This window comes from Sinocyclocheilus rhinocerous, unplaced genomic scaffold, assembly GCF_001515625.1.
Source record: "Sinocyclocheilus rhinocerous isolate Xijiao unplaced genomic scaffold, SAMN03320098_v1.1 scaffold68, whole genome shotgun sequence".
Taxonomy (NCBI): Eukaryota; Metazoa; Chordata; class Actinopteri; order Cypriniformes; family Cyprinidae; genus Sinocyclocheilus; species Sinocyclocheilus rhinocerous.
Window position 1 is genome coordinate 1,169,446 of NW_015666487.1, and position 12,791 is coordinate 1,182,236.

The window sequence follows — 12,791 nt, forward strand, 5'->3', positions numbered from 1 at the left end:
GGGGGGGCAGTCTTTATCCTCATAATCATCAATACATACTCATTTTCAAATCCTTCCCCTGATCTTGTGTGAGTGTATCTGTGTGACTCACTCCCGTTGCTCAGCATTCCTGCAGCTTTTGCCGCTCATAGCAGTAGGCAGAGAGATTTTACTATGACATGGCAATTTTTCCTCTAAATTAAGATCTCTGTCTGCGTCTTGCGAGCAGAAACTGTGGAGCGTGTCATAGCTGTAGTTACACAGATACAGCTATTTATGTTGCAGTGTAATAGTAGCTATAACTTGCCTCACTGGCATATTAAACTTCCTTCTTGTATCATTCACAGCCTCTTAATAAATATGTAAATCACTAATAAATAATAAGGTCTCTAATAAATTTAAACTCTTATATGGTAGCATGTATCAAGATCTCAATTTTGTGTTGTCAGCTCAGTTCTGGTTAATAAGGTCATGAAGTGAATTATTGTTTTGCACAATAAATTATTGTGTCTCAGTGCATTAAATGCTACACCATGAGGTTTTTGTTCAACAGAGAGAGAGGAGACGTACACTTGATGCAAATTAATGATTTGTCATGTGAAACTTGTGCTGCGTTGTCCGTCTAATTGATTGTATGCTCCTTTATTCTCACACAAGACGCCACACTCGTGCATCAGTGCATAAAAATTGATTCGCACACAAACTTGTTCATTTTATTCTAGTCTTTGACATAAATTATGACTGAATATGGTTATATTGTTTGCGTTTGGAGGAAGATGCAAAAGAAAAGAAATTCCAAACTGAAGTGTGAGTTAATGAATAAGGCCAGAGTCAAGTCAAGCACTTTGATTTTTTTTAAGTGTTCTCCATCTGAGTCACGATCAGATATAAGCATATGGCTTTCCACTATATTAATCATCTGTCTGACAGTGATGTCACCATTTACCCATCAACCCTATATAATTTTACACTCATGCGTTTCAGTGTTGTGAATTTGCGTTTCCCCTTCCTTTCAGTTTAGTGTTTCTGAGAAAGCAGGATGACAAGGTTTGCAGGGAGATTAGGTGCTGTCTCCATGGTTACAGCTAGACTCATTTATATGTGCAGAAAGCAGACAGATGAGTCATCAGAGCTAACACACGCACACAAATGCACAGCACTATTCTTTTCTGTCCTCCTGCGCCCCTGAATGAGGAAGAGCATGCATAATTCAAGCTTTCTTGCTGAAATAGCTTTTTCTTTCTGCTCCCTGCTTCGTCTTGCTTCTTGAATTTCTCCACATTTCTTTCTCTCCTCCTCCTCATCCCCTCTCCCTCCCTTTGGAGTCCAAGCTCTCCATGCTTTGGAGTCCCCCCCAGTTTCTCCCATCTCTTCTCTCTTTCTATCTTTCAGCTTTCTCTGGATCTGTTGAAGGTTATTCAGAAAAATATCTCAGTGTAATGTGTTTGTATGATTGTATTTTCTGTCAGCAGGTCTGCATGGTAGCATGCAAGCAGCACATGTTTATTTTAACAGGTTGCAGTATTCGCACTGCACATGGAGGCAGCACAATGCTGCGTAACAGAAGCAACACTGCAGGGAGAGTTTTGGCACTGTGCCTGTTTTTACTACGTGACGCTCTGAACTCAGTGGAAATTACAGTGAAATTGCACTGTGAAGCTGTGTCAACACAGTCTATGCAAATATACTGTAGTTTGCATTAAGCAATATAAAATAATGTAGTGACCTACTTAGAAATTGTTGAAAAAAAGGTATGTTTGGCATGATGCAGTGAAAGGAAGACAAACAGCTCTTCCCGTTCACTAAATGATTGTATTTTATTTTATTTTATTACACATAATGCTGAATATAAAATGAGGTTTGACTTCACGCAGCATTTTATATATTGAATATTTTGCTTCTAGTGATAATCACTTAATTTTCGATATACACCACTGTTCAAATGTTTGGTGTCAGTATTATTTTTTTAAATAAATACTTTTACTCAGCAAGGACGCATTAAATTGGTCAAAGATATTTGCAGTGTTACAAAAGTTTTCTATTTGAAATAAATGCTGTTATTTGGAATTTTTTATTTATCATATTAATCAGCAGAACTGTTTTCAACTGTGATAATGATAAGAAATGTTTCTTGAGCACCAAAACAGCATATTAGAATGATTTCTTAAGAATCATGTGACACTGACAACTGGATTAATGGTTTCTAAAAAATTCAGCTTTACCATCACAGGAGTAAATTACATTTTAAAATATATTAATTTTAAATGTATTTGACTGTATTTTTAATTAAATAAATACGATCGTGTTGAGCATGAGACTTTTTTTTTTTTTTCAAAAACAAAAAAATTATCTTACCAACGCCAAATTTTTGTACTACATGTAGATCCACAGCTTTGTTACATAGCAGAAACAGCTCCTGCTTTTGCAGTTATGCTGTTTCCTCATCGCTGGATGTTTGAAACAGATCTCAGTCTTGACATGTTTGAACATGTTAGTAACATGTCCAAGTATCTTAGACACTCTGTCTATAATTAGAGTGTTTGTGACTGTCTAAATTTCCCTCTGTTCTAACATCACACTGATTGTTAATGAGTAAATGCAGTGATTACTAATTTACGCATTTTCTGATCCAAACACAATTACAGGTCACTTTTTACAGGGTTAGTCTCCTTGGGGCAACCTTTACTCAAGGGCACAGAAGTGATAGTTCAAGGATCAGCTCAGATCTTTCACCACTAGAAAACACTACCCTGCAAATGATTGTCTGATAGATTCACTGATTCATCTGATACATTTATTCATTGTAATCTTAAGCTGCCTCTTTACTTCTGCTTAATATTAAACATACAAGCGTGCTCTGGTACACTGATGCATTTTAAAAGCACACACAGGATTCTTATTGGTATATCAGGCAATAACCACAAATATTATACACATTTAATGTTCTAGTAACTGCACAGGAGAGTATAATATGTATATAAGTGATAGTAAAATTAAAGGTTGATAAAGATTTCCCCTCCCACAGGCTGTTATCAGCGGAAAGCAGTGTTCAAGATGCACAGTCACTTCTCTCCTTCATTCAGACCAGTGAGGTAAGAAAAAAAGGCCACTAAAGATAATTTCCACCTTTTGACTAGTCATGCCAATGGTTATATGGTATGGAACAACAAAAGGTTGAGAAATTGGTGACAGAAAATGATGTAAGTTCTATATATTACTGTAATACTATAATGTAACTATATGATATATTTATTTATAAATTACCATTCAAAATTTTGGAGTCTGTAAGATTTTTAAAAAATAAATGCATGCCCACCAATTTGACTGTTTTTTAAAAACGGTAATGTTGTGAAATATTACAATTCTATTTTAATATATTATAATATATATATATATATATATATATAAATTTATTACTTTGATGTCAAAACGGAATTTTTAGCAGCCATTAATTAATTAATTAAAAAACAATTTTGGGGACTTTTTGATATATAACCACTTAAGAAGTCTGTGATCAACAGTACGTTCAGCATAAATCTAAGGCAGTGATTATGCAGTACGTGTGTGTTGGGCTGTACATTGTGTACTTTACGTTAACAGATGTGCTTTCTGCTTTCAGATTGCGGCTATGGAGCCACGTTTCACTGCCAGGGACCTGTTTGATTGCGTGTCTCAACAGGAATACCGGTTAGTTAAGAGTCATGAGATAGATCAGACTCATTAGCTTATCTGCAACTCATACTCGCAGCTTTTACTGCTTTCATTAACCTGGCTACGTGCGTAATGCAGTTGTTCTGTTCTGATTGTTTCAACACCGCCCACTTTCAGCACTTTCGGCATTTCAGCTGGAGCACAGCATGCTGTTCTCAGGTCAGTGCTAGCTTCAGCAGGCCTCAGCAGGTAGCTACTGTCTCAGAGGACCAGTTTCTGCTTTAAGAGCGTTATTGCATCATAATCCTAACCAAACCTCAGAAGACGGTTCTGGGAATCCTAGACATTACGCCTGGCATGGTTGAATGGAAAAGTGAATCTTAATCTGTTCATTGCTCGTTGTGTACATGTGATATTAAAATCCAATTTGGTGATCCGTTCAAAAGTTTAGGGGCAATAAGCTTCTATACTAATTAAACTTGAGATTTGTGTGCTTCACATAATCTGTGTCACTGAATGTTAATATCAGGCAAACTGGAGAAGCGAGTGAGCTTTATGTGTACCGAGTTTAGGTCCTTATGATGAATAGATCAAGTGCTTTGACATTGCGCTGCATTCTGTGTAATAACTCTCACTAATATTGCACCTGTGTAATAACAGGTTATGCTGAAAACGCTCCTCTTGTGTGCTCTAAATCACACTTCAACACTGAGGAAGGCATTAATGATACATAGAGTGCATTTAATGATACATCACCTCTTTCCCCTGAGTCGTTATCCAGTATACACATTTCTGGTAAGGTTATTTCACAATTTATTCCCAGCAGTGTACAAAGGTGTTTGTGAAACTAGAACATAAGCATGTTTTATCTTGTCTCAAAGATTTTCATATCACCAATGTTTTTGATGATGATGCCCCAGGCTAATGAGGACTGATACAAATGAATGATAATTATTCAGTATATAAAGACTCTAATGTGATTGCGCTTGTAAATATTTAATTTGCGTTAGGATGTGGTTTCATATCATTTTACTATAGAAGAGGCTAATTAAGCGAGAGGAGCTTAGGACCTCAGGCTATTTGATGGCAGTTTTTCTTGTTAACATGCAAATTCCAGATTACACCACAATTTTTTTTAATGAATTGTTCCCAGGAATTTTGGGATAAGGAATCTGACCGTTAGAAAATAAAAAGTGAAATAAATACACTGTAATACTGTATTAATGTGTCGCAAGCATATCCGTGTTGTATTGAGGTTAAAAAAAGCAGTTGTCATTGCAATGTAATATAATAATTTTATTTTAAAAAGCAACTTTCAGCTCCTCAAAGTTGCTTTACAGTGCAAATATTATAACAGATCATTAGTTTATGAACATTCAAATGTAAATATTTAACAATCTTAAATGTAAATGTTTAAGCTTTTGTAGCATTTATACCTCTTAGGATTTTAGCTATAGATGTATTTCAGTGTCGTATAATGTAAAAAAAAAAAGAAGAAGAATTCTATAAAAATGTCAATCATAATTATAATGCAACATTTTTATAGTGTTCTGTATGTTTGCAAATTGCAAAATTCCGAATTCAGTGTGCTGTAATTTGCAGATTGTATTTAGGGAAAAGCTTTGCTCAAGGCCTATCTTATTTACTGAAATGAATTGTGGTGTGTACTAATCTAACTAACCTAGTAACTAACCAGTCCTACTACAGTGGAAGCATGGCTTATGAAAATGTGTGTTAAGTTACTTTACTCCAGAGCAAAGTCACTTAATTTAATGATTAATATTCACAAAGTGTAATTTTTATACTGGGCCGTGTTAAAACTTTGTTTTTGTTCTTTGAGCCATTAAATTGGGATGCTTTACAAAGTGTCATGTTTGCACCGTCACTTCCAGTTTCTTGTCTGTGATTTGTAATTATTTATTAAGCAGGATTGCTGCTTGCAAACTTTGACTCTGCGTGTGTTTGTCAAGGCTTTGTGAGTCTGTGTCTTCGGGGCGGAAGAAGAAGTTCGTTGATTAACCTTATCAGTCAAGTGTAGCTACACGATCAGACACACATTTGTGGAGCCGTTGACAGCTGATCTTTAGGAGCTCACTTACCTCAGCTCGGTCAATGAGCCGCGACACACAAGAACTCTGTGACCTCATTTCACGCACTAATCCACGTGTGTCAAATGCATACTTTAATGGGCCTGATCAGAACTGGCAGGTACTGTATGCTAATGCACAAAGACGCAATGATCAGGTCATGTGACCAAACTGCGGTGTCATAACCCCCACAAATGCACATGAAACATACATTATCAGTTGTGTGTCAATGTGACCTGTTATATATGGTTTCAGTGTGTTTGCATCGGCTTTCTGAACATTTCATAACTTCAGAAAGACTTTAGAAATCAGTTGGGCCGTCATCTCATGTAATATTGATTTGCGGACTAAAGATTCCTTAAGGTGATCTCTTAAGTTTACCAGAGTTATTCTGTAGATAAAAGCACCAGAATATGTTTTGCGGTACCAGAAAGACTGTTATTCATTGATGTTCATGAACATCTTGTCTCTAGGTGCTAAATCTCACAACAGGGATTGATATCTAAGCAACCAGACACAGCGCTGACTGTCAACTCGTGATGGCTGAGACGCTGCTGCAGCTTTTGTCTGATGTTCAGTGTTGCGTCTTTGTTTTCGAGCGAGTACCGTCACTGCGGTGTTATGTTCTGTTTTGTTGTTGATTTGTTAAGAATTGGCTTCATAAAGCATTCATTCAGCTGTCTGTTGGCTTTCTCGCTGCTGAAGGGGAGCTGCCCACATGTTGTACGGTTGCCATGGCAGCACTGTTGTGAAGCGGATAATTGCAAGGCTGAAGGAATGGAGTCCTTTATGTGTTCACCACAAACCACATCCCATAATTTTTAGTGTGGGAAGATTTGCATAACACCGCCCAAATGTTCACGCAAAGAAAGAAGGCGTAACTTTCATTCTCGCTGTAGTATTGTTGTTGCCGCCGCCGCCATGTCGTGAAGGCGCTGTGTGTTTCGTTGTGAAAGCGAAACTACTTTGTTTGGCCTTCCAAAAGAGGACGATATCCGCTTCGTCATGCCTGGAGCTGATCCGTGCTGGTCGCTGAGGAAATACATCAACTTCGCGCTGTCGATCGCTGGATCGGCTTTCACCGTGGACGAAGCGGAGTCCAGCCCGGGGTCGTCACATGTGGTTGCCGCAAGCCCGCCGGCCGCTCCTTCGTCGAATCCGCCGGCCGTGCCGTTCTCAAGCCCGCTGGCCGTTCCTCACTCTAGCCCGCCGTGTGTGACGCTGTGTGTTTTTTAGTGAAAGCGAAACTACTTTGTTTGGCCTTCCAAAAGAGGACACGACTAGAAATCAGTGGTTAAGTTGTATTTACAACACTGTTCCAGAACAGTTCAACCCAAATATTCAGATGTGTGCAGCGCATTTTATGGAAGACTGTTTACTGATCCTGGGAGAGTAACGTTAGACTAAAATGCCAGCAGTTCTGACTCACGTAACCAAATACACAAAATAATGTTATTTTTAGCAACATCATATGACTGCGAAAAAAACACTTCTATGTCAACCCTTCCGTGATTTTGAACTTTCTATGCATCAAAGAATAAAAATATAATACAAGTTTTCACAAAAATATTAAGCAGCACAACTTTTTTTTTTTTAACATTGATAATAATAATAAGAAATGTTTCTTGAGCACCAAATCAGCATATTAGATTGATTTCTGAAGTCTGATTCTGATTTTAATTTATAATGTTATAATATTTCACAATTTTACATAATTTGTTTATTATAAAGTAAATGCAGCATTGATCAGCATGAGACTTCTTTCAAAAACATTCAAAAGTGTAGTCTAACCCTAGACTTTTGAATAGTATAGTGTATAGTGGTTATAAGTATTAGAGATGCACTGATGATAATTTTCATTTTATGGCCAATATTATAATTCAATCTTGTCTAAATAAATAATCGTAAAACACTAAAACTAAAATAAATCATTATAAATGCTATGTCACATTGTAATGTACATTATGAAAAATTGATATTCTTTTTAAAAATGTAGATTACATTTGACAATGTATCTTCAGAACATTCAAAATACAGAATGTATTTTCAGACAGAACTGTAATTGTTTTGAAATGAGCCAAGACAACATTCCAGTCCAGACCAGGTCTTTATTTCCACCATTACCATACCCTTCATTATATAAACCAGCTCAGCGAGGGTTTGCACTGGAGAAAGACAAGTGCATGCATTCCTTCATTTTTTTGGTAGTTATGTAACATCCATTGCAACATTCACACACGTTGCAAACAAAACAAGGCAACAAGCAGCAACAGGTTGCAAGAAAGAGAGGGAGGAGAGATAAAGTAACACAATAATGGCCTTCATTCAAGTCAGTTGTGAACCACTGTGCCAGGGAGAGAGAGCGGCCTGTGTGACTGTGACTCAAGAGATTTCTGCAATTGTTTAAATGCCTTTCCTCTCCCATGAACGCTAGTATTAAACATGAGGAACAATTTCGTTGTAGTCAGTAAAGCATTTCCTGTAGATATAAAAAGCACCCCATTTTAGAGTGTGTTTGCCTTGGATTAAAGGGGTCATGAATTAAATTTTTTTTTGTTTGTTTCCTGAGGTGCATTTACAATTTTCTGTAGGATTTTTACATCAAAATCTGTCATAATTAGCCCTTTTGGAGTGTACCACAGCCAAAATACATGGTGCCACCAGAAAGACAATACAGTTTTGCCCTCTGATGTAAACACTTTAATTTTAGTTAAAGAAGAACCCTTATAATTGGCAGTAAGACACTGCAGCATTCATTATTATAGTTAAAAAAAAATAACTTCATAAATATTTGAAGTGTCCTCTGCAAAGTAATTTCTTCAGCCACCTTCTCTTGACCTCTTTCACTTCCTGCGTACGAGACATCCACTTCCTGTTTGGAACCACAGGCAGTGTAGCGGAAGTTATCCTGTGTGAAGTGAAACAGCAGGGACAATCAGGGACACTCACAACTGTTTAGGTAGATCAGATCTTCATCGCTTGATCTGTTTGCGACCTTCATCCTATCTGCTTCTATTCCTATTAAATAGAGAAGAACAATAAAGAATGTTTTCCAACTTAAAGGTATAGTTCACCTAAAATGAAAACTACCATCATTTACACATCCTCATGTTGTTTCAAACTTGTATGCTCTTATTTTTCAGTAGAAATAATTGAATAATAATAATTACAGAATAACTTACTTTTTTGTGTGTAGAAAAAATTAAGAATTATAAAAAGAAAAGTCGCAATTGCCTTTAATGTTATATTTCGTGACAGAAATAAGCTTCCATACAAATATGGTAGAGAAGTCTTATATATGTGTGTGTGTCTGTGTGTCTGCAGGGAGAAGCTGTGTGTGGGTGGTGCGCAGCTGTCTGAGCTGTGTGCGAATCTAGATCACTGTGCTGCTAATCTGAGCTCTTGGTCCTGATTTACCACCTGACTTTCCATGTTTGGACCCAACCAACTGTCTACTTACTATCTGACCAGACTCCTTTGGACCCCGACCTGGTTTTAATAGCAGAGTCATAATCTGCTGGAACCAAAGGCGCACCAACCTACTGATCCTCTGTCCTTGTACCAACCTGCAGCAGAGTCAGTGTGTCAGTCACATGACCCTGACTTATTATGCAAAAGCATCAAGGGCTATTAGTCTATATAACAGAAGTTAGATTATGTTCTAGTTCTTATGTTGTAGTTCTAAACTTTGATATGTTTTTTAATTGTGTTAAATTATTTGGATTATTTATTCACCTTACTTTATAAGTAATGTGCCCCATTTCGGGAAAACACACTGTTTTAGTGATGACTAAAAAATTGTTATAGGTTTGTTGGTGGTTTTGGTGTTTTATACTGAAGAATGTGGAATTTAATTTCTGCTGTGCCACTTGAAATCCTCCTGATGTCCAGGAGCTGTTGTGGTAACAGGTTATTATGTGTTCAGAAACAGAAGTATTACTTCATGACACTGTCTCACACGACATTCAGTGCTGCGAGGCTTTCAGTAAGTAGTGAGTGCGACAGTGAGTCATGTGTTAAAAGCCAATTTTCTTGGGTGCCAGTCTAGCTGCCCTTCTGGAAACTATCCTGAAATCCACTCGTTTGTTCCATGATTCTAAGAAGGTACATTTCGTCACAAGTTAATTATGACACTTACACTGTTAGGTCTGATAAGCTGCTGTGATTTCTTATTCTTAGTTCTGTCACTGCATATGAAATACCAGCACCAACATGATCCTCAGTCATTTATGACAGATTATTTTTTTATTCATATTCTTTGATTTCATGTGGAATGGTATCTATGCATAAATATTGTTTTAATTGTATTAAAGTGTGAATAGTTCAATTCTATTTTACTTTACATCTATTTGCATTTTGATTAAAATATTTGATCGTCAATGACTTGTCTCTTTTTTTGTCACATCAAACCCAAGGATGTTAATCTGGGTTTCTGGTTTGTAAGGCAGCACTGTGACATCACAAATTGAGAGGCATTATGGGAACAGTGATGATGTCCCTCTTGAGATTACTCCAATGCTCAATGACGTTAGCAAGGTAAAGGCTATGCCTGAGTTGTGTAGGTCATTGAGGTCAAAAGACATGATTACAGTATTTAAATTATTTTGCGGTGTTTTTAATTCTTTAATGGTAGGTACTTGTAGATGGACAAGGAAAATCATATATATATTTTTTATTCTAAGTCATAACATCCTAACATAATAACGAGGCGCGAGTTTATACTGCCAAGTCTTAATTACCCGACAGCAGCTGAGTCGCGCGCAGACCCGTTTTTAAAACCAGAAGATGACAGACAACTCCTATTTGGGTCTCTGTAAGTTCACCAATCGACATATTTAAACCTGAAATTCTCGCTAGACACGCATATGTGCAGCTTAGAGCGGCTTTCTCGCACTGTATGACAAGGCCGGAGTTGTCCTCATTCTGTTTTTTTGGGGGGGGTTTTTACAGTCTATGAGGTCCTCATAAAAAACAGAAGAAAAAAAATCTTAATGTACGGACGTGAATTTGGTTATAGAATACGTTTGTCACCCAAGTAAATGACCGAACTGTGTGTGAACGTAACCGTATTTAAAGCGGTATTCAGCCGCATTACGTTAGGGGAACGTATGTGTGAAACATTTACATTTACATTTAGTCGTTTAGCAGACGCTTTTATCCAAAGCGACTTACAGATGAGGAGGCTTCATACAAGGGCTGCTGCGACCGCTGCCGTGGTATACTAAGCTTTTTATATTCGTCTAACAAAACTCAAATTGAATTCAGCTGGACACACTTTCCTGTTTATCACAACAAATGGCCAAGCAAAGCACAATGTGTTTTGCGTTTAAAAGTGGAATAAAAACACTCTGCAAGATCTAGAGACATGTTTTTATAGTCAAAATTATTATTGTAACTTTAGTGCCGCGTTTTTAAAACACGGCCTGCGTCATGCCCGAGAAGCAGCAAATGTAAGGAGGGCAACGGTCAAACTTTAAAGGTTCAGCTAGCGCATGTTTATATAAAAAAAGAAAGAAAACAGCAATGGAAAAGCAGCTGTGGAATGCAAAAACTCACATAGTTCTTTTGGTATATATTTAACATATGCTATGAGTTCCTCGTCTTTATCAATCCTCCTTATCTCAGTAGAAATGACAGGAAAGTACCAGAAAGTCATTGCAGCAACTTCATGAGCATGGTACGGTGACCGAGAGGTGCGAAGCAAATCACAATTCTGAAAACAAAATAACAAATTACAAACGCAAATGCAAGTCTAAAAAACAAAATAACCAGTGTTGGGGGTAACGCGTTACAAGTAACGTGCGTTACGTAATAATATTACTTTTCTGAAGTAACTAGTAAAGTAACGCATTACTTTATAAATTTACACATGAATATTCGAGTTAATAATTTACACTCAATACGTTATTATTGCATACTGTTTTATAATGTACTACAATACTGAAGTGGAGATAATTGCCACTATTTGCAACAAGTAGTATACTTCATAGTAGAAATCCTGCTATTTTCACTTAGTGTAAATAGAATCCATTGCTAATACGAGATTTGAAAAGGGAGGGAAAAAAAGTTCGGCAAAAGGCGGGATCGAACCCGGGTCTGATAATCCACTGGAGCTGATAATTTAGAGCCACTTTTAACTACATGTAAATAGACACCCCGTATTTTTTATTCCAGAGTAAGGGCAATTCATACAATACATTTAAACTGAGCTACTTTAATACCATCTCCGAACTTTCTACCACGACTCTGCTGTTCTTCGGCTGGTTCTTCCTGTATACGTTGATTGACAGATGTCTCGTCCAGTCAGCGGTGAGTAATCCCAAACCAATGGCGCTGTCTCAAACTATACCTACCTCTTCTGGTTTGTCTGATTTGTCGTTGTGTTTTCTGATTTGTTAATTTGTTTTCGGATTTGCTGTTGTGTTTTCTGACTTGTTATTTTGTTTTCGAATTTGTCATTGTGTTTTCTGACTTGTTATAATGTTTTCTGAATTGTTGTTGTGCTTTCTGAATTGTTATTTTGTTTTTTAGACTTGCATTTGCGTTTGTAATTTTGTTATTTTGTTTTCAGAATTGTGATTTGCTTCGCACTTCTCGGCCACCGTAGCATGGCCTAAATCTAATGGATATTCAGTGCCAGAAAAGACCTATAATCCATCCCGAAGACCTTGTGCTTGTGTGGCTTTTGGCCTACTTCCTGCCAGCACGACTGTCCCGATTTGTCTGGGATTAAGACAGGTTAGTTTTTGTGAATGGACTGATGATGAAGGATTGCTGTATAAGAATCCAAGAATCAACCTGCATAATAAATGGACTGATAATAAACTAAACTATGGACCATAAAATACAGTAATCCAACATCATGGCTAATGGCACAGAATGAAAGAAATGTCAATTAACAATTTCCTTTTATCTGATCCTAAACTCACTGATCAACTACACAGTGGTGTTATATATCCACCAGAATAATATGACATTTAATATAATCACACCAGAATTCAAATCTAGAGATAAAATGTGCAAAACAATACGCAATTCATCATTTCTAGAGACACAAACAGCAATACTTTTACA

At 37.0% G+C, this 12,791-nt stretch overlaps 1 protein-coding gene across 1 annotated transcript in view; it reads left to right on the forward strand.

Annotated features, from left to right (window-relative positions):
• The window catches only part of LOC107732364 (transcriptional protein SWT1-like), a 19,874-nt gene extending 9,789 nt beyond the window's left edge, over positions 1-10,085 (forward strand). Inside the window, exons 14-17 of the mRNA XM_016543659.1 lie at positions 3,005-3,071; positions 3,599-3,666; positions 3,808-3,849; positions 9,042-10,085. Coding sequence (XP_016399145.1) covers positions 3,005-3,071; positions 3,599-3,666; positions 3,808-3,849; positions 9,042-9,129 — 265 coding nt within the window. The 3' untranslated portion in view covers positions 9,130-10,085. The remainder of the gene's footprint in view (positions 1-3,004; positions 3,072-3,598; positions 3,667-3,807; positions 3,850-9,041) is intronic.
• The last annotated feature ends 2,706 nt before the right edge of the window (positions 10,086-12,791 follow it).